We start from the raw sequence: 18,506 nt of genomic DNA, 5'->3' as shown, positions 1-18,506 counted from the left end.
CCATCGCTGCAGCTGCTGAAAACTTTGACTAAAAGTCAAGCAGGTCTCGTGACCTCACTGTAAACAATACAGTCAAAAATAGCACTGTTAAAAAAGTTGTGGGTAACTCTTGTTGTTTGGCAGACAAAATATAATATATAATTTATCTCTTGTTAGTTCACATTAATGTTTTTTATTTTTATTTTTATAAACTCCAATCTTTTTTTCCATTAATTTTTCTTTATTTTTATTGATTTCAGTCAATTTAAACAAAATATGCTGTGAAAATTTCAAAATAAATCACTAGAGTTAAATGTAACTGTGGCTTGGTTGAGGTTGATGATAACATTTGTTTAAAAAAGGTTTTCCCTTTAACCCCTTGATACCTGAATTTATTTCCAGCTGTGAAAAAAAAAAAGCATTTTTGTTTTTTCTTGTTAAATTACAATCAATGTGGAACAGATAGGGTTTGATGCAGATTTGCATCAATAGACGACAATGTTATGAGAAAATGTACAAAGTGACTTGTAATACAAGTTGTTTGCACATTTACTATTGTGTGTTAAAACAAATGAAAAATAAAAAAAAGGGTTTACAAATTTTGAAAAGCATGATGGGTTAAAGCAGCTTAATCCCTTTTCCACAGTCATGCATGCACAATAAAAAAACCCACAGGTAAATATGTTAGTTTGAAAGTATTATCTGAGACATTCAAATCTGTGCTTTAAATTGTTTTTATTTTATTTCTGTACATTGTTAGCACAGTATTATGGTCTTTTTTTTCCTATAACCTGATCAAAAAGAATTACCGTAAATTACTAATTTGTTTACCTATTTTTAACCACACAAAAATCAATTCCTTAAATCCATTAATGCTTGATTTTGAAAAGATTTATAACCAAGCTTGAGGTTTTTTCCTGGCAGCTGTGGACTACACTCCATAGAAACTGGAGAATATTTATTGTTACTAGTTTTTTTTTTGGGCTTTTTATTATCTATCTGCTGTTTTAATTGAGCTATTGTAACAAGATAATATCTCCTCAGTGTGATATTAGATCTTTTCTATTCTGTTCTATTCTATTGATAGCATTTGGCTTAAGAAGTATATTTTATTTGGTAACAACATGAACAATTACATCTAAAAGCCTTCAATAACAGTAATTAACATAATCAAGAAATTAGGGTTCTTAATTAAGACCAATAATCTAATTTAAAAAATGAAATATTCATTGTTGCAAAAAACACAATTACTATAGGTTAATTTAAAAAAACATTTTTCAATAGAGTTGTTGTCATTTATTTTGGGTGGGGGGAAAAGGAAAATCATGTTCTTGAAATTAAAAAAAGAGTGTTTAGAATAGAAGCATGCATATGACAATAATTAGGATTTGAAACATGCACGAAAACATGATCCCTTCACCTGACTGTGGGCGGGGCCAGATAGGGGCCAATGATTGTGTTTTTAGAGTATTGTGAAAACATGTGAAAAACCCTTTATGTTTAACTTAAACTGTTTTGTATTTTAAAACCATTTTAAAGTTGTTCAGAAACATTAGAAATGATGACAAACTAATGATGTTATAATATAGCTTTTTCTGTCATTTTTAGACTAAATAAATGAAATAAGTCTTGAAAATGTTTGACTCAAATGTCAGTAACATGTGAATGTGATTTGCTCTACAATGATCCAGAGAAATGAGATTCATGTCTGGGTTATGAGAGGATGAGTCTCCCTCTGCTGCTGTGAGAAATCCGTCATTAATGTAGCTGCGCGCGCGCCTGTTTGGAGCCCCAAACTTCGATTTTCTTTTTATTTATTTTTTTGTGCTAGCAAAAATAGGCAGTTCTTCGTTTTCAGTGATTCGTGCGCCTAAGTTGCGTGCGCCCCCCTCCCATCCCCTTCCCCGCCTCGTCACATCGTGTGCGCCAATCACGGGTAGGAGGAGGGGGCTCCCCGACGGAGGCTCCAGCTCAATTAAACGTCGGGGAGCGCAATTTAAATCCAAAACAGTTTCCAGACGCGCGCCGAGTGGGCCGAGGACGAACACTCAATGCGCACCTGACACGCGGGACGCTGAGGAAGTGGAGCCGCGCGGGACCCGTCCAGTCTGGAGACGCGCACGCGGAGCGCTCGTGTGTGATGGAGCGATCCTCTGATGTTTTTGGAACTTTTCTCCCCACGCACGCACGGATGGAATGCGCATGCTTGAGCGAGCTGCAGCTTCTGTGAGCTCCAGCAGAGAGCCGGTGACCCCCGCGGCTCCCCCGGAGCACCGCGCCTCCCGCCCGGCCTCCTCCGCCGAGCTCCGGCGATCGTTCATATGAGCGCGGCGTTCAGCCCCTCCTTCATGGTGATGCAGCGGCCACTCGGAAGCACCACCGCCTTCAGCATCGACTCTCTGATCGGGGGCCCCCCGCAGCCCAGCCCGGGACACTTCGTGTACACCGGGTACCCGATGTTCATGCCGTACCGGTCGGTGGTGCTCCAGCCGCCCCCGCCGCCCCCTCCGGCTTTGCAGCCGGCCCTCTCCGCGGGCCCCCACCCGCACGCGCCGCTGCCCAGCTTGCAGAGCGGCTTCTGCTCCAGCCTGGCGCAGGGGCTGACGCAGGGCATGGCGCTCACCTCCACGCTCATGGCCTCGCTGCCCGGCGGCTTCTCCCCGTCCCAGCAGCACCAGGAGGCCGCGAGGAAGTTCGGCGCGCAGGCGCTGCACGCCGCTTTCGACAAGGCGCAGGAGCTGCGCGCGGACGCGGAGGACGGGAAGAGTTTCCTGACGGGGAAGGAAGCCGCGCTGCCTGCTTTCCACGAGACGGACACGGCCCTGCAGGCTTCCACAGGTACGGGAGGTCTTTGCCAAAAAGCGCGTGCTCGGTAATATCTGCAAAATTGTAATTTTGAAGAATTCTAGTTCTGTGTCATAAGGGCCTTTGCTTCCATTTTACTGTGTACAAGGAAAAAAGTTAAAAAAAATACCGTTAATAGTTTTTATGTTTAAAATGAGACCTTTTCCATCAAAGGCGCGCGTAAAAATAAAGATGAATGGTTTCTAATCAGCAGAAGGCCCAAAGTATAAAAGGGCACAAAACGTATTTTTACAAGATTTAAAAATAGAATTAGCTATCAACTATTTAGATAAATATTTAATGACACCAGTGCAAATTTCCAAAAGTTTTACTAAAAAAGAAAACCAAATTTTCGTGTTTGATTTTTATGGATTTTACTTTTATCAGATATTGACGCGCACGCATTTGCTTCTTCATCACGCTTTTATTTGGGACCACCTCTGCCTACTCCCCAAATCCACGCACAAACACTCACAAGCGCACACGCGCATGGAGCGGCGAGGAAGGCCGCGCGAGCTCTGTGCGTAATTACGCGTGAAAACTGAATCCCCGGGGAGCGCGTTTTGATCCCCTCTAATCCTACCACGAATGCAATGATAGATATTGACGCGGGACAGGACCCCCCCCCCCCCCACACACACACACACGTACGCGCGCACATGCACACACATGTGCTCACGATCTTTAATTGTAATCAAAACTCAACGAAAAAATAGTTTTTGTTCCGCGAAAAAACACTTTCAAACTTTAATGAGTGAATATTTAAAATGAATTTAATTGGACTTATTGTGATGCTTTTTTTTTAGATGAAAATGTTTTAGAAAAGTGTTTAGATTGTCTTCAGAGTAACAACTCCACTTCTTTTCCTTACAGTCAGAGCTCACAGTAAGGAAGACTCCAAGGATGAAGAGTGCGCGCGCAAAGATGAGAGTTTCTCCATGGACAGCGACCTGGACTACAGCTCCGATGACAACCTCACCTCTGTTGGCCACAAGGAGGACGGGGACGGCCTGGAGGACGGCCCGCACCTGCACGGCTCCGGGATTGGCGGGGGTGGTGGCTCCGGCGGCGTGGTGAGCGGCGGCTCTGGCGGCGGGAAGAACCGTCGGCGAAGGACCGCGTTCACGAGCGAGCAGCTGCTGGAGCTGGAGAAGGAGTTCCACTGCAAGAAGTACCTGTCCTTAACGGAGCGCTCCCAGATCGCGCACGCGCTCAAGCTGAGCGAAGTGCAGGTGAAGATCTGGTTCCAGAACCGGCGGGCCAAGTGGAAACGGGTCAAAGCTGGAAACGTCAACAACAAGTCCGGGGAGCCGTCCCGGAACCCCAAGATAGTGGTTCCGATCCCCGTGCACGTGAGCCGCTTTGCGATCAGGAGTCAGCACCAGCAGATGGAGCAGGCCCGACCCTAGGAGGCTCGCTTCTGCTCATGCGCAGATCCTAAGCAGAACTGAGTAAAAGAAGTGACTGAACATTTTCAGAAAAAAATCAAATCAAGACAAACAGAGACTGAAGATGAACAAACGTTTTCATAAACAATCAAATGGAAAAAAAACTCGGTGAATATTAATGAAAAAATGTGAATTTAATTTATGAATCTGTGAAGATTAAACTGTTGCAGCTCTGACACAGCGCTGGTTTCAGACTTTTTGAATATTAAAAACACGCATTCGTAGTCTTAGCGCGTGCGTGGAATGTCCCACTTATTTATTTGGCGCATCAATTTGCCAAAGAATACAGGTGGGCACGCGAGTTAATGCGTAGAAAATAAGATTCCACATTCCTTTTGTATTTTTAAGGCTTCTAACCTTGAGTTATTTTATTTCAAACAAATTTTCATATAAAGTTTTAACACACATTTATGTGAAATTAATATCAAATTTCTTCTAAAACTCATAATTTTTAAAAATGAACTTGTTCTTTTCTGTGATTTTGATCAGTGAGGCTTAGTTTGACAGCGTGACGTCACTGCGTCAGCGTACGTTTCTCTTCGGTCTCAAACACACCGAACAAGAAATAGAACCTGATGGTTTCCGGGTGACAGCACCTGGCGCGTGCGTTCAAGGGGGCCACGTTTGGCACGCGCCCCCCGAGCGGACCGAAAATTCAGTAGCATTGTCAAGCCGCGAAGGTGGACCCCACCAGAACCACGTTCAGGCGGTGCCACCGGAAGTGAACATTTTTAAGGTACTTCAAAATCCAAACTTTTCTCCTTTTTTTTTTTTTTTTACATTTAAACGAGCAGAATTGATAATTTTTTTCGATGAGCTGATCTACATTTTATATAGGTAAGAGGTTACAGAAGTCCTGTTAGATAAAAACAAAAAAAGTATTAACTGAGTTAATCAGTAAATCTTTTTTCTTTTACTATTTAGAAAGGTTGTATTACAATATAAAATATGTACATTTTGACCTTTTAATCCAAAATTAACAATAACATTTTACCTTTTTTATATTATAAACATGTTTAATTTGAAAAGTTGGATAATTTTCAGTTGCATTGTTAAAAATGTTTGATTATTTGCATTAGGAGTAATACAAAAAAGTAGGAGTTTAAACGAGGATTTCTTTATTTACAACAGTAATTACAAATGCTAAAATGTTATTCAATTAGGAAAATACAAATATAAATGCATTAACTACAAATATGGTCCCAGCAAATGACAAGAGCCAGAGATACAGTGACTTTTAGATTCAGTAAAAGCTACAAGAGACCAACTTTTTAACAGGTTCTGCAGCCAAGCAGACGTTTGTCAGAAAATTTTCTTGCAATTGTAATCAAGCCGGGCCTTTACAGGAGGCCGACGAATGAGACCCAGGGGAATTGTCCTAATTCAAGATCCGTCCTTCACCACCTTATCATCCTCCGGGAATTTGCAGCCGTATACGCATCTGATTTTCCTACTGACGTCCAAAATCTCATACTTCTGAGGGCATTCATTTCTGGTAGATGATGTGTAAAAACACATCAGCTTTCAGAAAAAATGTCCAAACTTAGCTTAGATTAAAAAAAAAAAAAAAAACACCTGATGGAGAAAAAAATTCATCTGAAAGATTAATTGGGAATGTGAACAAAATTCTGTGACATTTGTGGAATTGATCATTAAATTGCCTAAAAGAGCCTAAATCTGCCAGACAAATAGAATTCTTTTAAATGTAGCCACATATGTAGTTGTGTTTTGTTACCTTCAGATCAAATGTTGCACATTTCACTAAAGTTAAACTAAATCTTTTGTTTTTTTAAATAGAAAAATGTTGAGCATGTTTGCAGGATGGGCTGCTACACCAATTAACAAAAACTCAGTTGACTTAGTGTTTACATTGTAGCAGCTCCTCACTGTTTAATTATAATATAGATTTGTAATGTGAACATCAGTGAAGGGTGAGAAAAACATTTTTTTATCAGAGACGTACAAATATTCTATAAAAAAAACCAAAAGACTTGTATAACTTAAAGCATTTTGTTGGAAAATCCAGCAAAATACTGTTACTGGTCAATAAAAAAAAAAAAGAATGGCTCAAGGAAAAACAGCAACACAGGTTATATTATGAAGTATTATTTCCATCTTTATTGAAAAGAAACACATTACAGTAGGAGACTCTGTATTAGGTAGAATTTTTAACAACAGTACTGTACAGCAAACAAAACAAAAACAATTCAACAATGATAATAATCATAGAATAACTGTGACAATAAGAATGCGTTCTGAATGACAAAACATTGCGGTTGTAATGAGAAACTGTGGATGGACTGAGGAACTCTGGGAAAAATGTACATACGGGTAAAAAGGTGCGTTATAAATAAGAGGTGGGCATCTTGGGCAGGTGGGGTTGAGGGGAAAAGGCTACATGAGGTAACACAATCAAAACATACGCAGGTGCATTTTTAGCTTTGCTGAGGTCTATATACACGTGGTCAGCAACAAGAATGGATTTTCTCTGTGTGTTAAAATGACTCATCTGCAGACGGCTGCGCAGAACAAACCGCCTGTTAGCAACGTGGCTGCTAGCTGCCGCTTCGCAGGGCCCATCCGTCGTACGAAATGACACAACTAGTTAGCTTACAATTTCAGGACAAGAGCTAGAGTAAAAACATAGCATCTACTTAAAGTTAAAAAGCCAGTTAGTAATGATAGTTAGCTAACGAAATATTTTAGACATTTCAGCAGTGCAATTATGCTTCGTATGGTCTGTGTTTTAGCTGTACTTCTTAACTTTATTAATGAATAGAAACTACGCCAATACGTTGACTAAAGTCCTGCTGACTTATACTACCTGCTAGCTTTGAAGCTAAAAGCTAGCAAGTCTTTGCTTAAAAAACTCGTTAGCTTTTAGTCATTTGTTTTGTTTGTAGTTGAAACTAGTTTGTACAGTAATGTACTGCTAGCTAAAAAATGAAATCAAATAAGCACTTTTCCCTGCTTCTGTCAGATTCGTTTTTCAGTTTTGTGTCAAATTCGATAATGATAGTTAAAAAAAAAAAAAACACACCAAATATTGCAGCAGTTAAATGGCTGCTTTTCCTTTGTTAGGTAAACACTGACTAGCTAAAGTTACTGTTATTTCACACTTTAGCATATGGAACTTTTTCTGTCGCTTTTTGTCTTCGCAAACTTTCTATCTCTTAGTGTTTTAGTTTTATTTGGAATTAGATTTTTTTATTGTTAGAGCAAACCTAAATGACTTATCTCTTCTGTGAGTTTAAAACAATGAGTCAGGGGATTAGGCAAGTGAATCGTTTTGGCGAATTAAGGCTGCCGCTAAACCTTTACCTAACATTATCACAACAATCCATTTCTCTGCCTTATGACAAAGCAAATGTTTGTTTTAATGAACCTACAATCTTTTTTTTTACCCTGTTTTTGCTTTATTCCAATATGTAAGGCTACTAACTTTACTTAATAGACATTTTAGGCACATTTAAAGAACCTTTCTCTGCAGTTAGAATACTTCTAAACTACCTAAACAAATGTGTCATGTGGCTGCTCAAAGGTAACCATGGTTACAGACCAAACGGTCAAATTGACATCAAAGATGGTGGACAGAGTCGTGGTTTGGACAAACAGACTAAATACAATTTAGTGCATTTCTGTCATAAATAAAACATCTTTGTCCCATCAGCACGTCCCGGTTCTGGACTAAACTGGGACGAGTCGGGTATAAAAACATAAAAACAAAAAACTTTAATAAAGATAGAACTCTTCATCAGTTCTACAGGATGGCGGTTTGACGGTGTCATGAAGAGGACGAGGATTTGTGGCACATCAGGAACAAAAAAGGCAGGCATGCAAAAGGAAAAGAAGGCATGAGGGCCAAAAACTTTAGTGTCCATGTCAAATAAAAGCCTTTTTGATTTTTTTAATCTCTTTTTACAAACAGGGTGAGTGTTTTTTATTTTTTTCGTCAGTGTACGAAATCAAATAAGAGAACGTTGAGTATTGCTCAGAAAACACAGCTGAGAACTGCTCCTCGACTGTTGCAGCAACGTTGGTGTGAACATTTCAAGACCACACGGATGGAGGTTTGTAAACAGAATGATCACACAAATAAAGAAGACGCTCACTTCGACTACTTCTACTCTGCCAAAAGGTCACACACGTCAGGTCAAACTACTAGAAAAAGAATCGACATCACCAGGATACGATTGACGATCGGAGCCTAGAGATTCTTCAACCCGTGGTTCCAACATCCCATTCAAGCCTTAAATGGATTAAAGATGAATTTTGATTCAAAATTGTATTTGGTATCAGCTTCGATCTTAGATTTGGTGACACCAAATGAGGTTTCAGACTTCTCCAACCAGATATTTTTATTTTAAAGCTTGTTTTTACTTGCGTTAAATGTTAAACTTTCCCTAAATTAACTTCATCTCTGATTTACCGCCTCTGAAACAACTGGATGTTGGAACCCCTGGTTGACCTACGCAACGTTCCATTACCTGCAGTAATCCGGAACCATACATGCGCTCCAAAACCTACTTTCATTGTGCAACCCATCACGCTCACGAAGAACTTCCTTTTTTTCTTCCCATTAAATTACATGATGCCACCATCAAAGGACAAAGGTGAGAAAGCATGAAGAAAGTATTTACAATGACAGTTATCAGTGAGGAAGAAGCCCTTCTCAGTGATTGGCTATGTAGATAAGGGATGCGATCTGATCGGACAGTGAAAAAAACCCCAAAGCACCTGAAGAAAATTCGTTCCCTTTTTGCTCCATGGTAGGTTTCAGTTTTTGACGGTTTTCAGCAGAAATGAAATTCGGGACATCGGGATTCTCTGGCAGCATAAATCAAAATTCAGTCTGATTTTTTTTTCTTTTTTTTTTGGGTAGAATAATGGACAGTCTCGGGTCCCTGAGCCACATTAAGCATCTGTACACTTCTTGACTCTATATACTCAAAAATGAAAATATAATAAAAAAACAACAACTTCCAATATTGAATTTTTTAACCAATGGAATTTTGCAAACACACAAATCAGGAAAGATACTTTAAATTAATGTAAAAAGATTCTGAGACATGCAATCCATCTGTCCTTTCCCTATATGTACAAACTGATATCTTATTTTCTACAACCTGCTGTGGGAGGAGGGGCAGCGCGCTGATCGGGAGGAGTTTATCTATGTAGAGTCCTGAAGAAATGAAGGAGACGATGATCTTTGCTTTCTTAGCGATATGATTCCGCTTGGGCGAAACAGAACTGGCCTTCGACATCCTAGCATGTGCAGTGAGGTATGACACCGACAGAATCATCGTTTCCCAAAATGCAATGACGAGCCAGCTGAGGCTCGGACAACTGTGGACCACTTTTCCCGCCACACCTTGGAATTATCCTTCCTGTCGAAAGGACCAAGAGTCAACGAGGGGATTATTAGGGAATGTGGGTGGGGCCTGCAACAGTAAGCGGTTCTCAGAGTAAACAGAAAGGATTCTTCAACATTAGGGTTCTTAGAGTTTGTGGGCGGAGAGTCCTTTCATATAAGTGCGGTGCTGCCGGTGCTGCTGCAGCTGTTGTTGCGGTTTGTGTTGCGACGCGACAGATTGGGTGTGGCAACGAGCGGGTGTCGCTCATCTGTGCAGCCGTACTGAGCCAGAATGTCCACGCACTCCTGACAGTTGGCCTGGCGGGCATACGCCAAGGCGCTGTTACCACAGGCATCCCTCGCCATCAGATCCACACCGTACTGCGGAGACAGAGCATTAGTCCCTTTATTCTGAACATCAGCGACAAGCCGACTTGGAGCTGAGGTAAACTTACCCAGATGAGCAGCTGTGCAATTATCACGTTGCCTTTTCCGCTTGCCAAGTGTAGTGCGTTGCGTCCGTCTCCCTCCCCGCAAGTTTCGTTGACCTGCTGTCGGGAGCCGTGGGCAAGCAGCAGGACGACGGAGCGCTGGTCCTCCTCGGCGGTTGCCCTTAGCAACTGTTGGCCAAGAGAAAGGTCGGTGCTTGGTAGTGGCTCCAGGAAGAGCCGCTGCTCGTACTTTGCTCGGATCCAGCGCTCACGCTCCTCCCTTGCGGACAAAACACAGCGACAGAAGAATGTTTAGATGGGATCAAATAAACCTACGGTGGCCGTTTAACCCTTTAACACCGGAGACTTAGCTGCAGCGTTAACCTCCTTTGATCCATCGTAACTCTTCAACCACCTTTTATGCAAGTAGCACAATTCAAACAGCGTCTGAAGTGGAAAGTAGTAGCTTTGCATTGATGTGCAACACTTTAAGCTATGTTCACACCAGGCATGAGACGCGCGTCTAGCATACAGCGTTTACACTGGACTGTCACTTCCTGATACTAGCGCATCTCCGCCACCTATAGTTGGAAGAGGCTTGGTGCGAAATGTAGAAAATATCACAAATCTTGTTTCAGGCTTTTTTCTTTCACAGTTCTATTGCATTAAACAAATCGAAATCATTCATATCTCCTCCATGATCAATTTTTAAACAGTCGGTCACTACCAAGTCTGAGTCCCTGATTGGTACAAGTTTGACCTGGTTGTGTTCAATCACCACATGTTTTGTATGTAGAGCCTGAAAACTGTAGCTATGCATGAACATGCAAAGTCCAAAACGTGGATGTGGGACTCCTCACAAATATGACAGAAAGATTACCAAGATGTACTCAACCAAAACAAAAGGACTCAATGGAAACATCTCCAACTTAACAAGGAACAAAGGCAAACTCAAACACAAACTCCCATCCCTGAACTCTGCTTTAGGCTCACAGAAAGCCGAACCATTTTTCTCTTTCCAGAAAGTTGAATTTTTGTTTCCTGTTTGTTCCTTATCGTCATTTTCAGGATTTCTGCTTGTTTTGGAAATACAACTGCAATTGCTGTTGTTGTGCCAACAACCTGCAGAGTTTTCCTGAATTAAAAGGGAAACAAAACTACTTGGGAACAGGAAGAAATCCGAAAACTTAAAAGAAAATGTACACAAAAAAGAATTGAGTCTATCGGAAAATAAATCTGTCTTCTACTGGATCAGGCAAGGATCCAATTATTTCTCCAAGTTTCTAATTTTCTTTAAAAGCTTTTCATGGTTTGCTCATAGGCAGCCGGGTTTGGACCCTCCAAGAGTAAAATAAGACGCAACCAGAGGCAGGGGGGACGGGGGGCGCTTTGTTCACCAATCGAGTATCATTAACCGCTGATCCCTCTAATCCAAGACTGTTACCGCTCTAATCTCTGCTCAAATCCCTCCATGTAAACAGCAGTCCATTCAACCCGCTGGGATTAGTCAGGGACAGAAAGGCCCAGGGGGACAGATATTGAGCTGTCCCCCCTTCTCTTCCTAACAAACATCTCCAGGGATGAGCACAGGGGGGAGGAGGAAATGGAGAAGCAGCAGATTAAAATAACACAAGTGATGTCCATCCTGTTTGTTAACAAAAGACAACAAACATGTCCCCCCTTTATCAAAGTAGATCAAGATCAGAAGGTCTTTGGTGACCTGTGACACAGTTCTGGTTCTGGTTTACCGTGAGGATCTGATCAGAGGCGAAGAGAAAGTGTAAGATGTTTGGCTCCGAGTGGGAACCCTACAGACTCATTAAGTCTCTTCCTGGATACCAGCGTGTGTTTTTGTGTGTGTGGTGGTGGCGCCTAGCATCACGGAATGTCCTGGGGGCTTCTTCCTCCATCCCCTAGCCAGAGACGGAGCGGGGAGACTGGGTTCGGGACCACGGCCGACAGCCCCCAGACAAAGCCTGAAGCCAGTGTGTGTGTGCGCTCAGCGGGGACTCTGGCAGGAAATGCTAGGGCACTGGACCCAGGAAACGCATGCCTGCCCCCCACCAAAGTTGCTATGGACCAGCAGAGCAAGAGCTCTAGCAGACACACAATCAATCATATCGCACAAAAAGTGCGTTTTGTTTACATGTTTTCTACTTACAGTCTCATTTATTGCTTTATTGTTTTTCAAGTTTTCCTGAATATTAATATTTGTGTTTATAGTTGCTGCCTGTTGGACTTCAGGAGTAGATTTTTGCAGAAAGTGTCTTTGAGTTACTTTCTGAGCGTGCTCCGTCGTTCATTTTAATCTGTGATTGTTTGTAAATGTGTTTTAGCAGTTGTTTACATCTTCAAAATGTATTTTCTTGTTGGTTTTAGCAGGCTTAGATTTTTCTTTTTATACGTTTGCAAAAATATTTACTGTATTTTTGAGCGTACAAGTTGTGATTTTTCACATAGTTTGCCCGGGGGGTGTGACTTATATTCAAGTGCGACTTATGTGCGAGTAAAAAAAAAAAAAAAAGGCTTAGTGTTTCCCACTAATAACCACTAGAGGGCGGTGTATGTGTGTGTTTCTGTTTTTGCTACTAAAAGCAATGCAGAAGAAGAAGTGCCGCTCAGTCTTACACCGGGGCTTGGCGGAATTGTCCCAAAGCGACACAAAGGATGAAGAATTCAACGGATTTAGTGATTTGAAGTGACAAAAAGACTTTTGTTGACTTGATAGCCTGTTTTTTACGCTATGGTTTTCGGAATAATTGTTCATATCTTCTGCTAATTTGCTAGATTGCTCCTATGTTTCATGAAGCTAAATAATCATCAGTGTGTTACAGTAGTGAATTGCGCATATATTCAGTCTATTATTTATGATCTATTCTGATATTAGGATTTGTCCTTTTAGATGAAATGTCCCATATTTTGTTAAATACATTTTTCCCAGAAGTGCGGCTGATATTTGAGTTTTTCTTCTTTAACAGGCATTTTTTTGGTTGCTGCAAATTTTACTCTGGAACAATTTAAAGTGCGGAAAATACGGTATGTTTCTTTCGTCTAAAGCGCTTTCATATTATGAGTTTGCTTGTTTCGCTGTTTAGTTGTTGACTTCCCTGTGAATTTTAGCACATATTCAGATTTACTTCATATAGTATTTATCATTATTGTGTTTGTTTTGTTGTTACTTTTAAACAACTTCAAAGTATTTTTTGGTTATTTGTGGATGTTTTAAATTCATCGCATGTTTGATTTAGCATGTTTTTTTCTTGCGGTTGGCGCGTGTGTTGCAGTAAACGGCATCATCATAAACTAACGACTCCTGAAAACACACGGCTCTAGACACTGGAGAGGCTAATTGCACTAATTAACCACACAGTGCGTGTTTGTGTGTCTGTGACAGTACGTGTTAACATGTGTCTGAATGCGCACACTCATATTTTGTGTGTTAATCTGTGCCTGTCCCTTTTCACATCCCATTAGAGGTAGTGGTGTGCTTCAGCACCAAGGCATGCTGGGTAAATAATTAAACGCGAGTCCCGGTGAGATTGGTTGTGACAGAAAAGCGCGCACAAACACAGACACACAAGAACATACAGGATGCATACATGTCAAGTGCGGCCTGGAGCGTTTTAAGGTGTGTTTGTGTGATGAGGACTTAAAAAATAACGGCAGCAGAGCAGCCAAAGCGAACAGCCTTCATCCTTCCATGTCCTCCTCACTGATCTCATGTTACTCAGCAGAAACACAACTTACACCTCAGTACGTCTTGAACTGAAAAAGGATTTTTTTGCTTAATTTTTATTTTATTTTTTATTACTGTCGTTAGCGACTGGAAACGAAAAAGGCTGTTAAAACATCTGTCACATTTCAACTGTTTACGCATTCAACCTAATTCCAACGGATCCTGACACGGAGAAAAGTAGCTCTGCATCAAAAGCAGTTGGCTTACGCTAAAAATGCAAAAAAATGCACTAAGTCTCTTTTTTCCCGCATCAGTGAGTGTATTATGTAGCTTATGACGTAGACACTTTACTTACTCTAAAGTGACACTTTACCTACTGATCGAGTATGTTTATTTACTTACACTTTACTTACTGTAGAGTAAGTTTACTTACTTACACTTTACTTACTAGAAAGTGTTGCAAAAATGTTTTTTTTCTTTGTCCAAATCTGTTAGTTTTCTCTAATTGCGTACACACTTTAATACTATAAAGTGTCACATACCGGCAGAAAGCTGCTTTTTTTGCATCAGTATCAGTTAGTTTACGGGGCTGGTCATCCCTGGTCCTCAAGATCTACCACTCTAACTGTTTTTTCCAGATCTCCAAGCCCTGCTAGCTGCTGATTAGCTCAATCAGATGTCTCCACATTCTGATTGAATGAACACACCTGGTCCAGGTAATCAGCAGCAAGCAGTGCAGGGAGAGCTGGAAAACAGGCAGGGTGGTAGATCTCGAGGACCAGGAATGAACAGCCCTGGTTTACACTAATTACTTAGACATTTTACTTATTGTCAAGTGCTGTATATTGAAGCAATTCTTTTTTTCTTTGTCTGAACCGGTTAGTTCATGCTAATTGTGTTAACACTTTACTACTGTAAAAAGAGGAAAATTGGGGTCACTCAGGTTTTTGGACAGACAATGTTCTCATACTTAATTTCTGAAACAATTCAAAATGTTTTAAATTTGACAAAAATAAAATACCTTTGGGAAAGGTTCACCTCTTTCTAGGCCTTTTGGTGCAGACTTTTTTTCTTTTAGGTACCATGCAGCAGGAAAGATGGAGGATTCAGCAAGTTGACTGCTTCATCAGCTCCTGCATTGTGGCATTAGATCCCAGTCACCATTGGAAACGGCAGGACAGAACACGGTTTTGCTTGGGGTCCCTCAGGGCGCCACACTGGGCCTACAGAGCTTTTCTGATTTCCTGCCTGTTGTTTGAGTGCAGCAGACCTGGTATTGTGTGTGCTCCGAGTGTGTGTATCATCCTCCTACAGCTTTGTCTGCCTGTGTTTACACACTCACTGGTTTCCTGTCCATCTGAAGCTTGGGGGCGTTTGGCCTAGGCACCGCTGGACGTCCCACCAGCTGCTCCCCTTTTTGCTGTGTGTTTGTGTGTCTGAATGTAAGTGTTTGTCAGGGGTCAATGGTCCACGGTTTCCAAACTGAGCCACAAAAGTTGATAAAAAACACCCCCCCCCCCAACAATCCCACCCAACAAATTTTTTTATAAGAAAAAATTAACACAAAAACACAAAAGTGGTAAATTCATACGACTTTTGCGAAATTTAAACCGGGACCTGCTCCCTACTGCTGACTGATTATGAGCTAATAAGCTAGGATGAAACATACAATTAAAGGTGTGCAACTAGAACAAATCCATCAGATAGATAACAGTCTGTGCTAAAAAAAAAAAAAAAAAGTTTCACATTTTAGAACAAGATACCGGAGACAGAAAAAGTCAAAAATTAGGTTTAGAAGCTCTGAGAGGAAAAAAATGACAAAAGTGACAAAATAAATATAAAATGACCAAAAACTATTTCAATAACTAAACACAACTGTAAAAATAAATTTAGTAAACAAACATTTGGAACAATAAATAAATACATCCCTGAATGAAAAGTTTACCAATGCAAGACATTTAACGAAAAAGTCTGAAAATTGAAAGCACAAGGATTTCACAATAAGAGTTCTACCCTCTGTCTTCATTGATCAGATTTAAGGAAGGCTTCTTTGGAGAATTCTTCTCAGCCTTCAGCTGTGAGATCTATGGGGCCACACTGCGTCGCTAAAGCAAGTCATTAATTACAGTGTGCAGAATATGTGTGTCTGAGTGTGCGAGAGTTAATGAGCGGTAGGAATCGGGGTTAAGAGTGACATGGTGTCAGTGGCTGCTCTTCTGGCCTAATTAGCCCTTTAATTAACAGATTAATAGATGGATAGATAGAGCGTGGATAAGAGCATCAGCTAACTGCCCGAGCTAATGTGCCTTTACAATGAATCGCTGTCAGTGGAGGGAGGCTTTAACAAGGTGAAGAACAAACGTGACACTAATTCTACTTCAGAGCCGTCCAGAAAACATCCATGCTTTGTTTTACCTTACAGCGGGGAAGACGACAGAACGGAGAGCGGAGGAAAAGAGGCTGAAATCAATTAGCATCTCCTGGCTGGTCGTTAGCTGCCCTTGGATGGGCACAGATAATTAAAGGGAGGGTAGATGAGCAGAAGGGGGTGGGGGGGGGGGGTGGCCTGGAATGAGCCACAAGGCTTGGGGAGTTGGGGATGGAGGGGGTTAATCTGGACAGAGAAGATGCAAATGAGGAGAGGAAGAGTGGGAGAAAGGTGCAGGAGAAATGGGCCGAAGAGATGGGAAGTTGATCTCTGGACTGAAACGAGACGCTCCAGTGATGCTGCACTGATACTAAGGGGTGGGGGGTCTGAGAGGGGGGAGGTGGAAAGCTAATCATAGAGAAGGAGACAGGGACTGCAGGAAGTACAAGATATCAGAAACGCCTTCTTTGGTCTAAAGAAGCTGATAATTAACTTTATGTCAAAGAGATAATCTCGAAGGCGCCGCTCGTCCCTGGAGGACAGGAAGGTGTCCACACGAGGTGCCCACGATCAGAACCAGAAGTCGTCTCGAGTCCATAAGAGGCTCGGACAGAAGTCAAACGAACTAATGGGCCTACACAATAAATTGAAAATGTATCAATATCACAATAACGGCTTGTGCAACGCCTAAATTGCAAAAGATGGCGTAAGCTGCAATAAATAGTTGTCTGAAATGTTTACACTCATGCACAGACAAAAAGAAAAGACATTTTGCAGCAAAATGAAAATGATGTATCAGTTGTTTTTCGTTGTTGTTTTGAGTTTTCCTCATATCATGCAGTCCTGCCAGTAGATCACTCTATGAGTAGATTTCAAATAGAGGAAATTAGTCAAACTCAGTCAAGCCTGGATTGACCAGATAGGTTTGAAGTTTGGTCAGATCCAATATAAACATGAAAGGTTGAGAATGTTATCTCGTCTACATCAATGTCTTCAAAATTTAGTTTAACACAAAGACATCATTTCCACAGCTTGGTTTGGTAAAGAATTTATCAAGAATATTTTAGCCTAAAAACAAAAGGTTTGAACAGAACAGATGGACATCAACAGCTTCATCTTTCAAGTTTTTCTTTGTTGGATTTCTTTGATGACACAGTTGTTCAATGGTTGCCGTGAGTGAAACCACAAATGAAGAAAAAAAATCTTTAACTAAGTTTGAACAATCCAAACTGGACTGACGGACTCAATGAAACAACATCAAAATGTTTTGGTTCTTTTGTTCAATGTTTTGATCATTTGGAGGTTTCATGAAACAAGAATAGAGATTGTTCTTTATGTATCACATTTTTGATGAATGAAGATTCAGTTAAAAGAACTGAATAATTAAAATGAAAGATCTGCTACACAAAAAGGTCCCTGATCACCTGTGAGTCCCATGAGGAACAAACCTACATGGACAGCTCTGTCTCAAACTCATGGAAATGTTCTGTATTTAGAACTCAACGTGGTTTCAGAGGCGACAAATGGAAATGGTCTCTTGGGACTTTTGTAGCTGAGAAAGGAGCAGCAGCGAGGTGGTGACCCTGACAGCTCAGGGACATCATTGACATTTCCTACAAGGCTAGCTGGATGCAGATGAGTGGACCTTCCTGACACAGTGTGTATGTGTGGAGAGGGGGAGGGGGGGTCGTAATGTGGTACTGACTAATTAAGGGGTAGAATTGTAGATGAAAGCTGAGACTTCAATTAGTTTTACACTTTGCTGAAAAATCCTCGGAAGCTGAGACTTGCAGCTTTATGATTCTCAGCTATGCTACAACTTAATGCAGTAAAGGTCTTCCTCTTTGCTTTTGGTTTTTACGTTGAAAAGTATTTTTGTCATGTATACCACTTTGTGTCACATATGTTTGAAAAGTGCTTTATAAATAAAGTTCAATTTGATTGAAATTTACATAAACCGGAAGAATTTGATGCACCGAAAAGCAGTTTTGTTCTGATATGCAACACTGAACATTAACCATAAAGTGTTGCATGTCAACACAACATTGCTGGCCTCTTCTTCAGATTCATTGACTGTATAAGAGAACTGGACTAACTGACCCCTCCCCCCCTTGTGTTCCAAACATGAAGTACCTGCTGGCCCCAAGAAGCCAAAATCCCTTAGACTTCTATTGAGAAATAAACTGTTATTACTCAGTCATTCTAACAGAATAACTATTCTTGCTCACATTCCTTTTTCCTAACATCTTCTTGCCAATTCTAATTTTTTTCATGATATTTTTGTTACTCAAATTATAAACTGACCAATCCGATGCCTCAATAAAATCATGTGGTGCTTGCTGGCCCCCACCTCGAACGATTGATCGACAACTTCTGATCTCGCTTTAGGTGGAAGGGTTGTGGACTT

General features: G+C 41.0%; 2 protein-coding genes across 5 annotated transcripts in view; one reads left to right on the top strand and one right to left on the bottom strand.

Annotated features, from left to right (window-relative positions):
• Positions 1–2,000: 2,000 nt before the first annotated feature.
• On the top strand, positions 2,001–6,318 carry gbx2 (gastrulation brain homeobox 2). Its single transcript, XM_023964325.1, has 2 exons — positions 2,001–2,817; positions 3,697–6,318. The coding sequence occupies exons 1-2, from the start codon at positions 2,301–2,303 to the stop codon at positions 4,230–4,232; spliced, it is 1,053 nt and encodes a 350-aa protein (XP_023820093.1). The 5' UTR covers positions 2,001–2,300; the 3' UTR covers positions 4,233–6,318.
• Positions 6,319–6,361: 43 nt separating this feature from the next.
• The window catches only part of LOC101165954 (arf-GAP with GTPase, ANK repeat and PH domain-containing protein 1), a 131,309-nt gene continuing 119,164 nt past the window's right edge, over positions 6,362–18,506 (bottom strand). For all 4 annotated transcript variants that reach the window (XM_023964318.1, XM_023964321.1, XM_011482933.3 and 1 more), the window contains 2 exons: positions 10,080–10,335; positions 6,362–10,005 (listed from right to left, as the gene is read on the bottom strand). In XM_023964318.1, the coding sequence (XP_023820086.1) occupies positions 9,796–10,005; positions 10,080–10,335 (466 nt within the window). In that variant the 3' untranslated portion in view covers positions 6,362–9,795. The remainder of the gene's footprint in view (positions 10,006–10,079; positions 10,336–18,506) is intronic.

The sequence above is a fragment of the Oryzias latipes genome, chromosome 2 (genome assembly GCF_002234675.1).
Source record: "Oryzias latipes chromosome 2, ASM223467v1".
NCBI lineage: Eukaryota > Metazoa > Chordata > Actinopteri > Beloniformes > Adrianichthyidae > Oryzias > Oryzias latipes.
The sequence above is the reverse complement of the archived record's forward strand: the minus strand, read 5'-3'. Positions and strand labels throughout refer to the sequence as shown.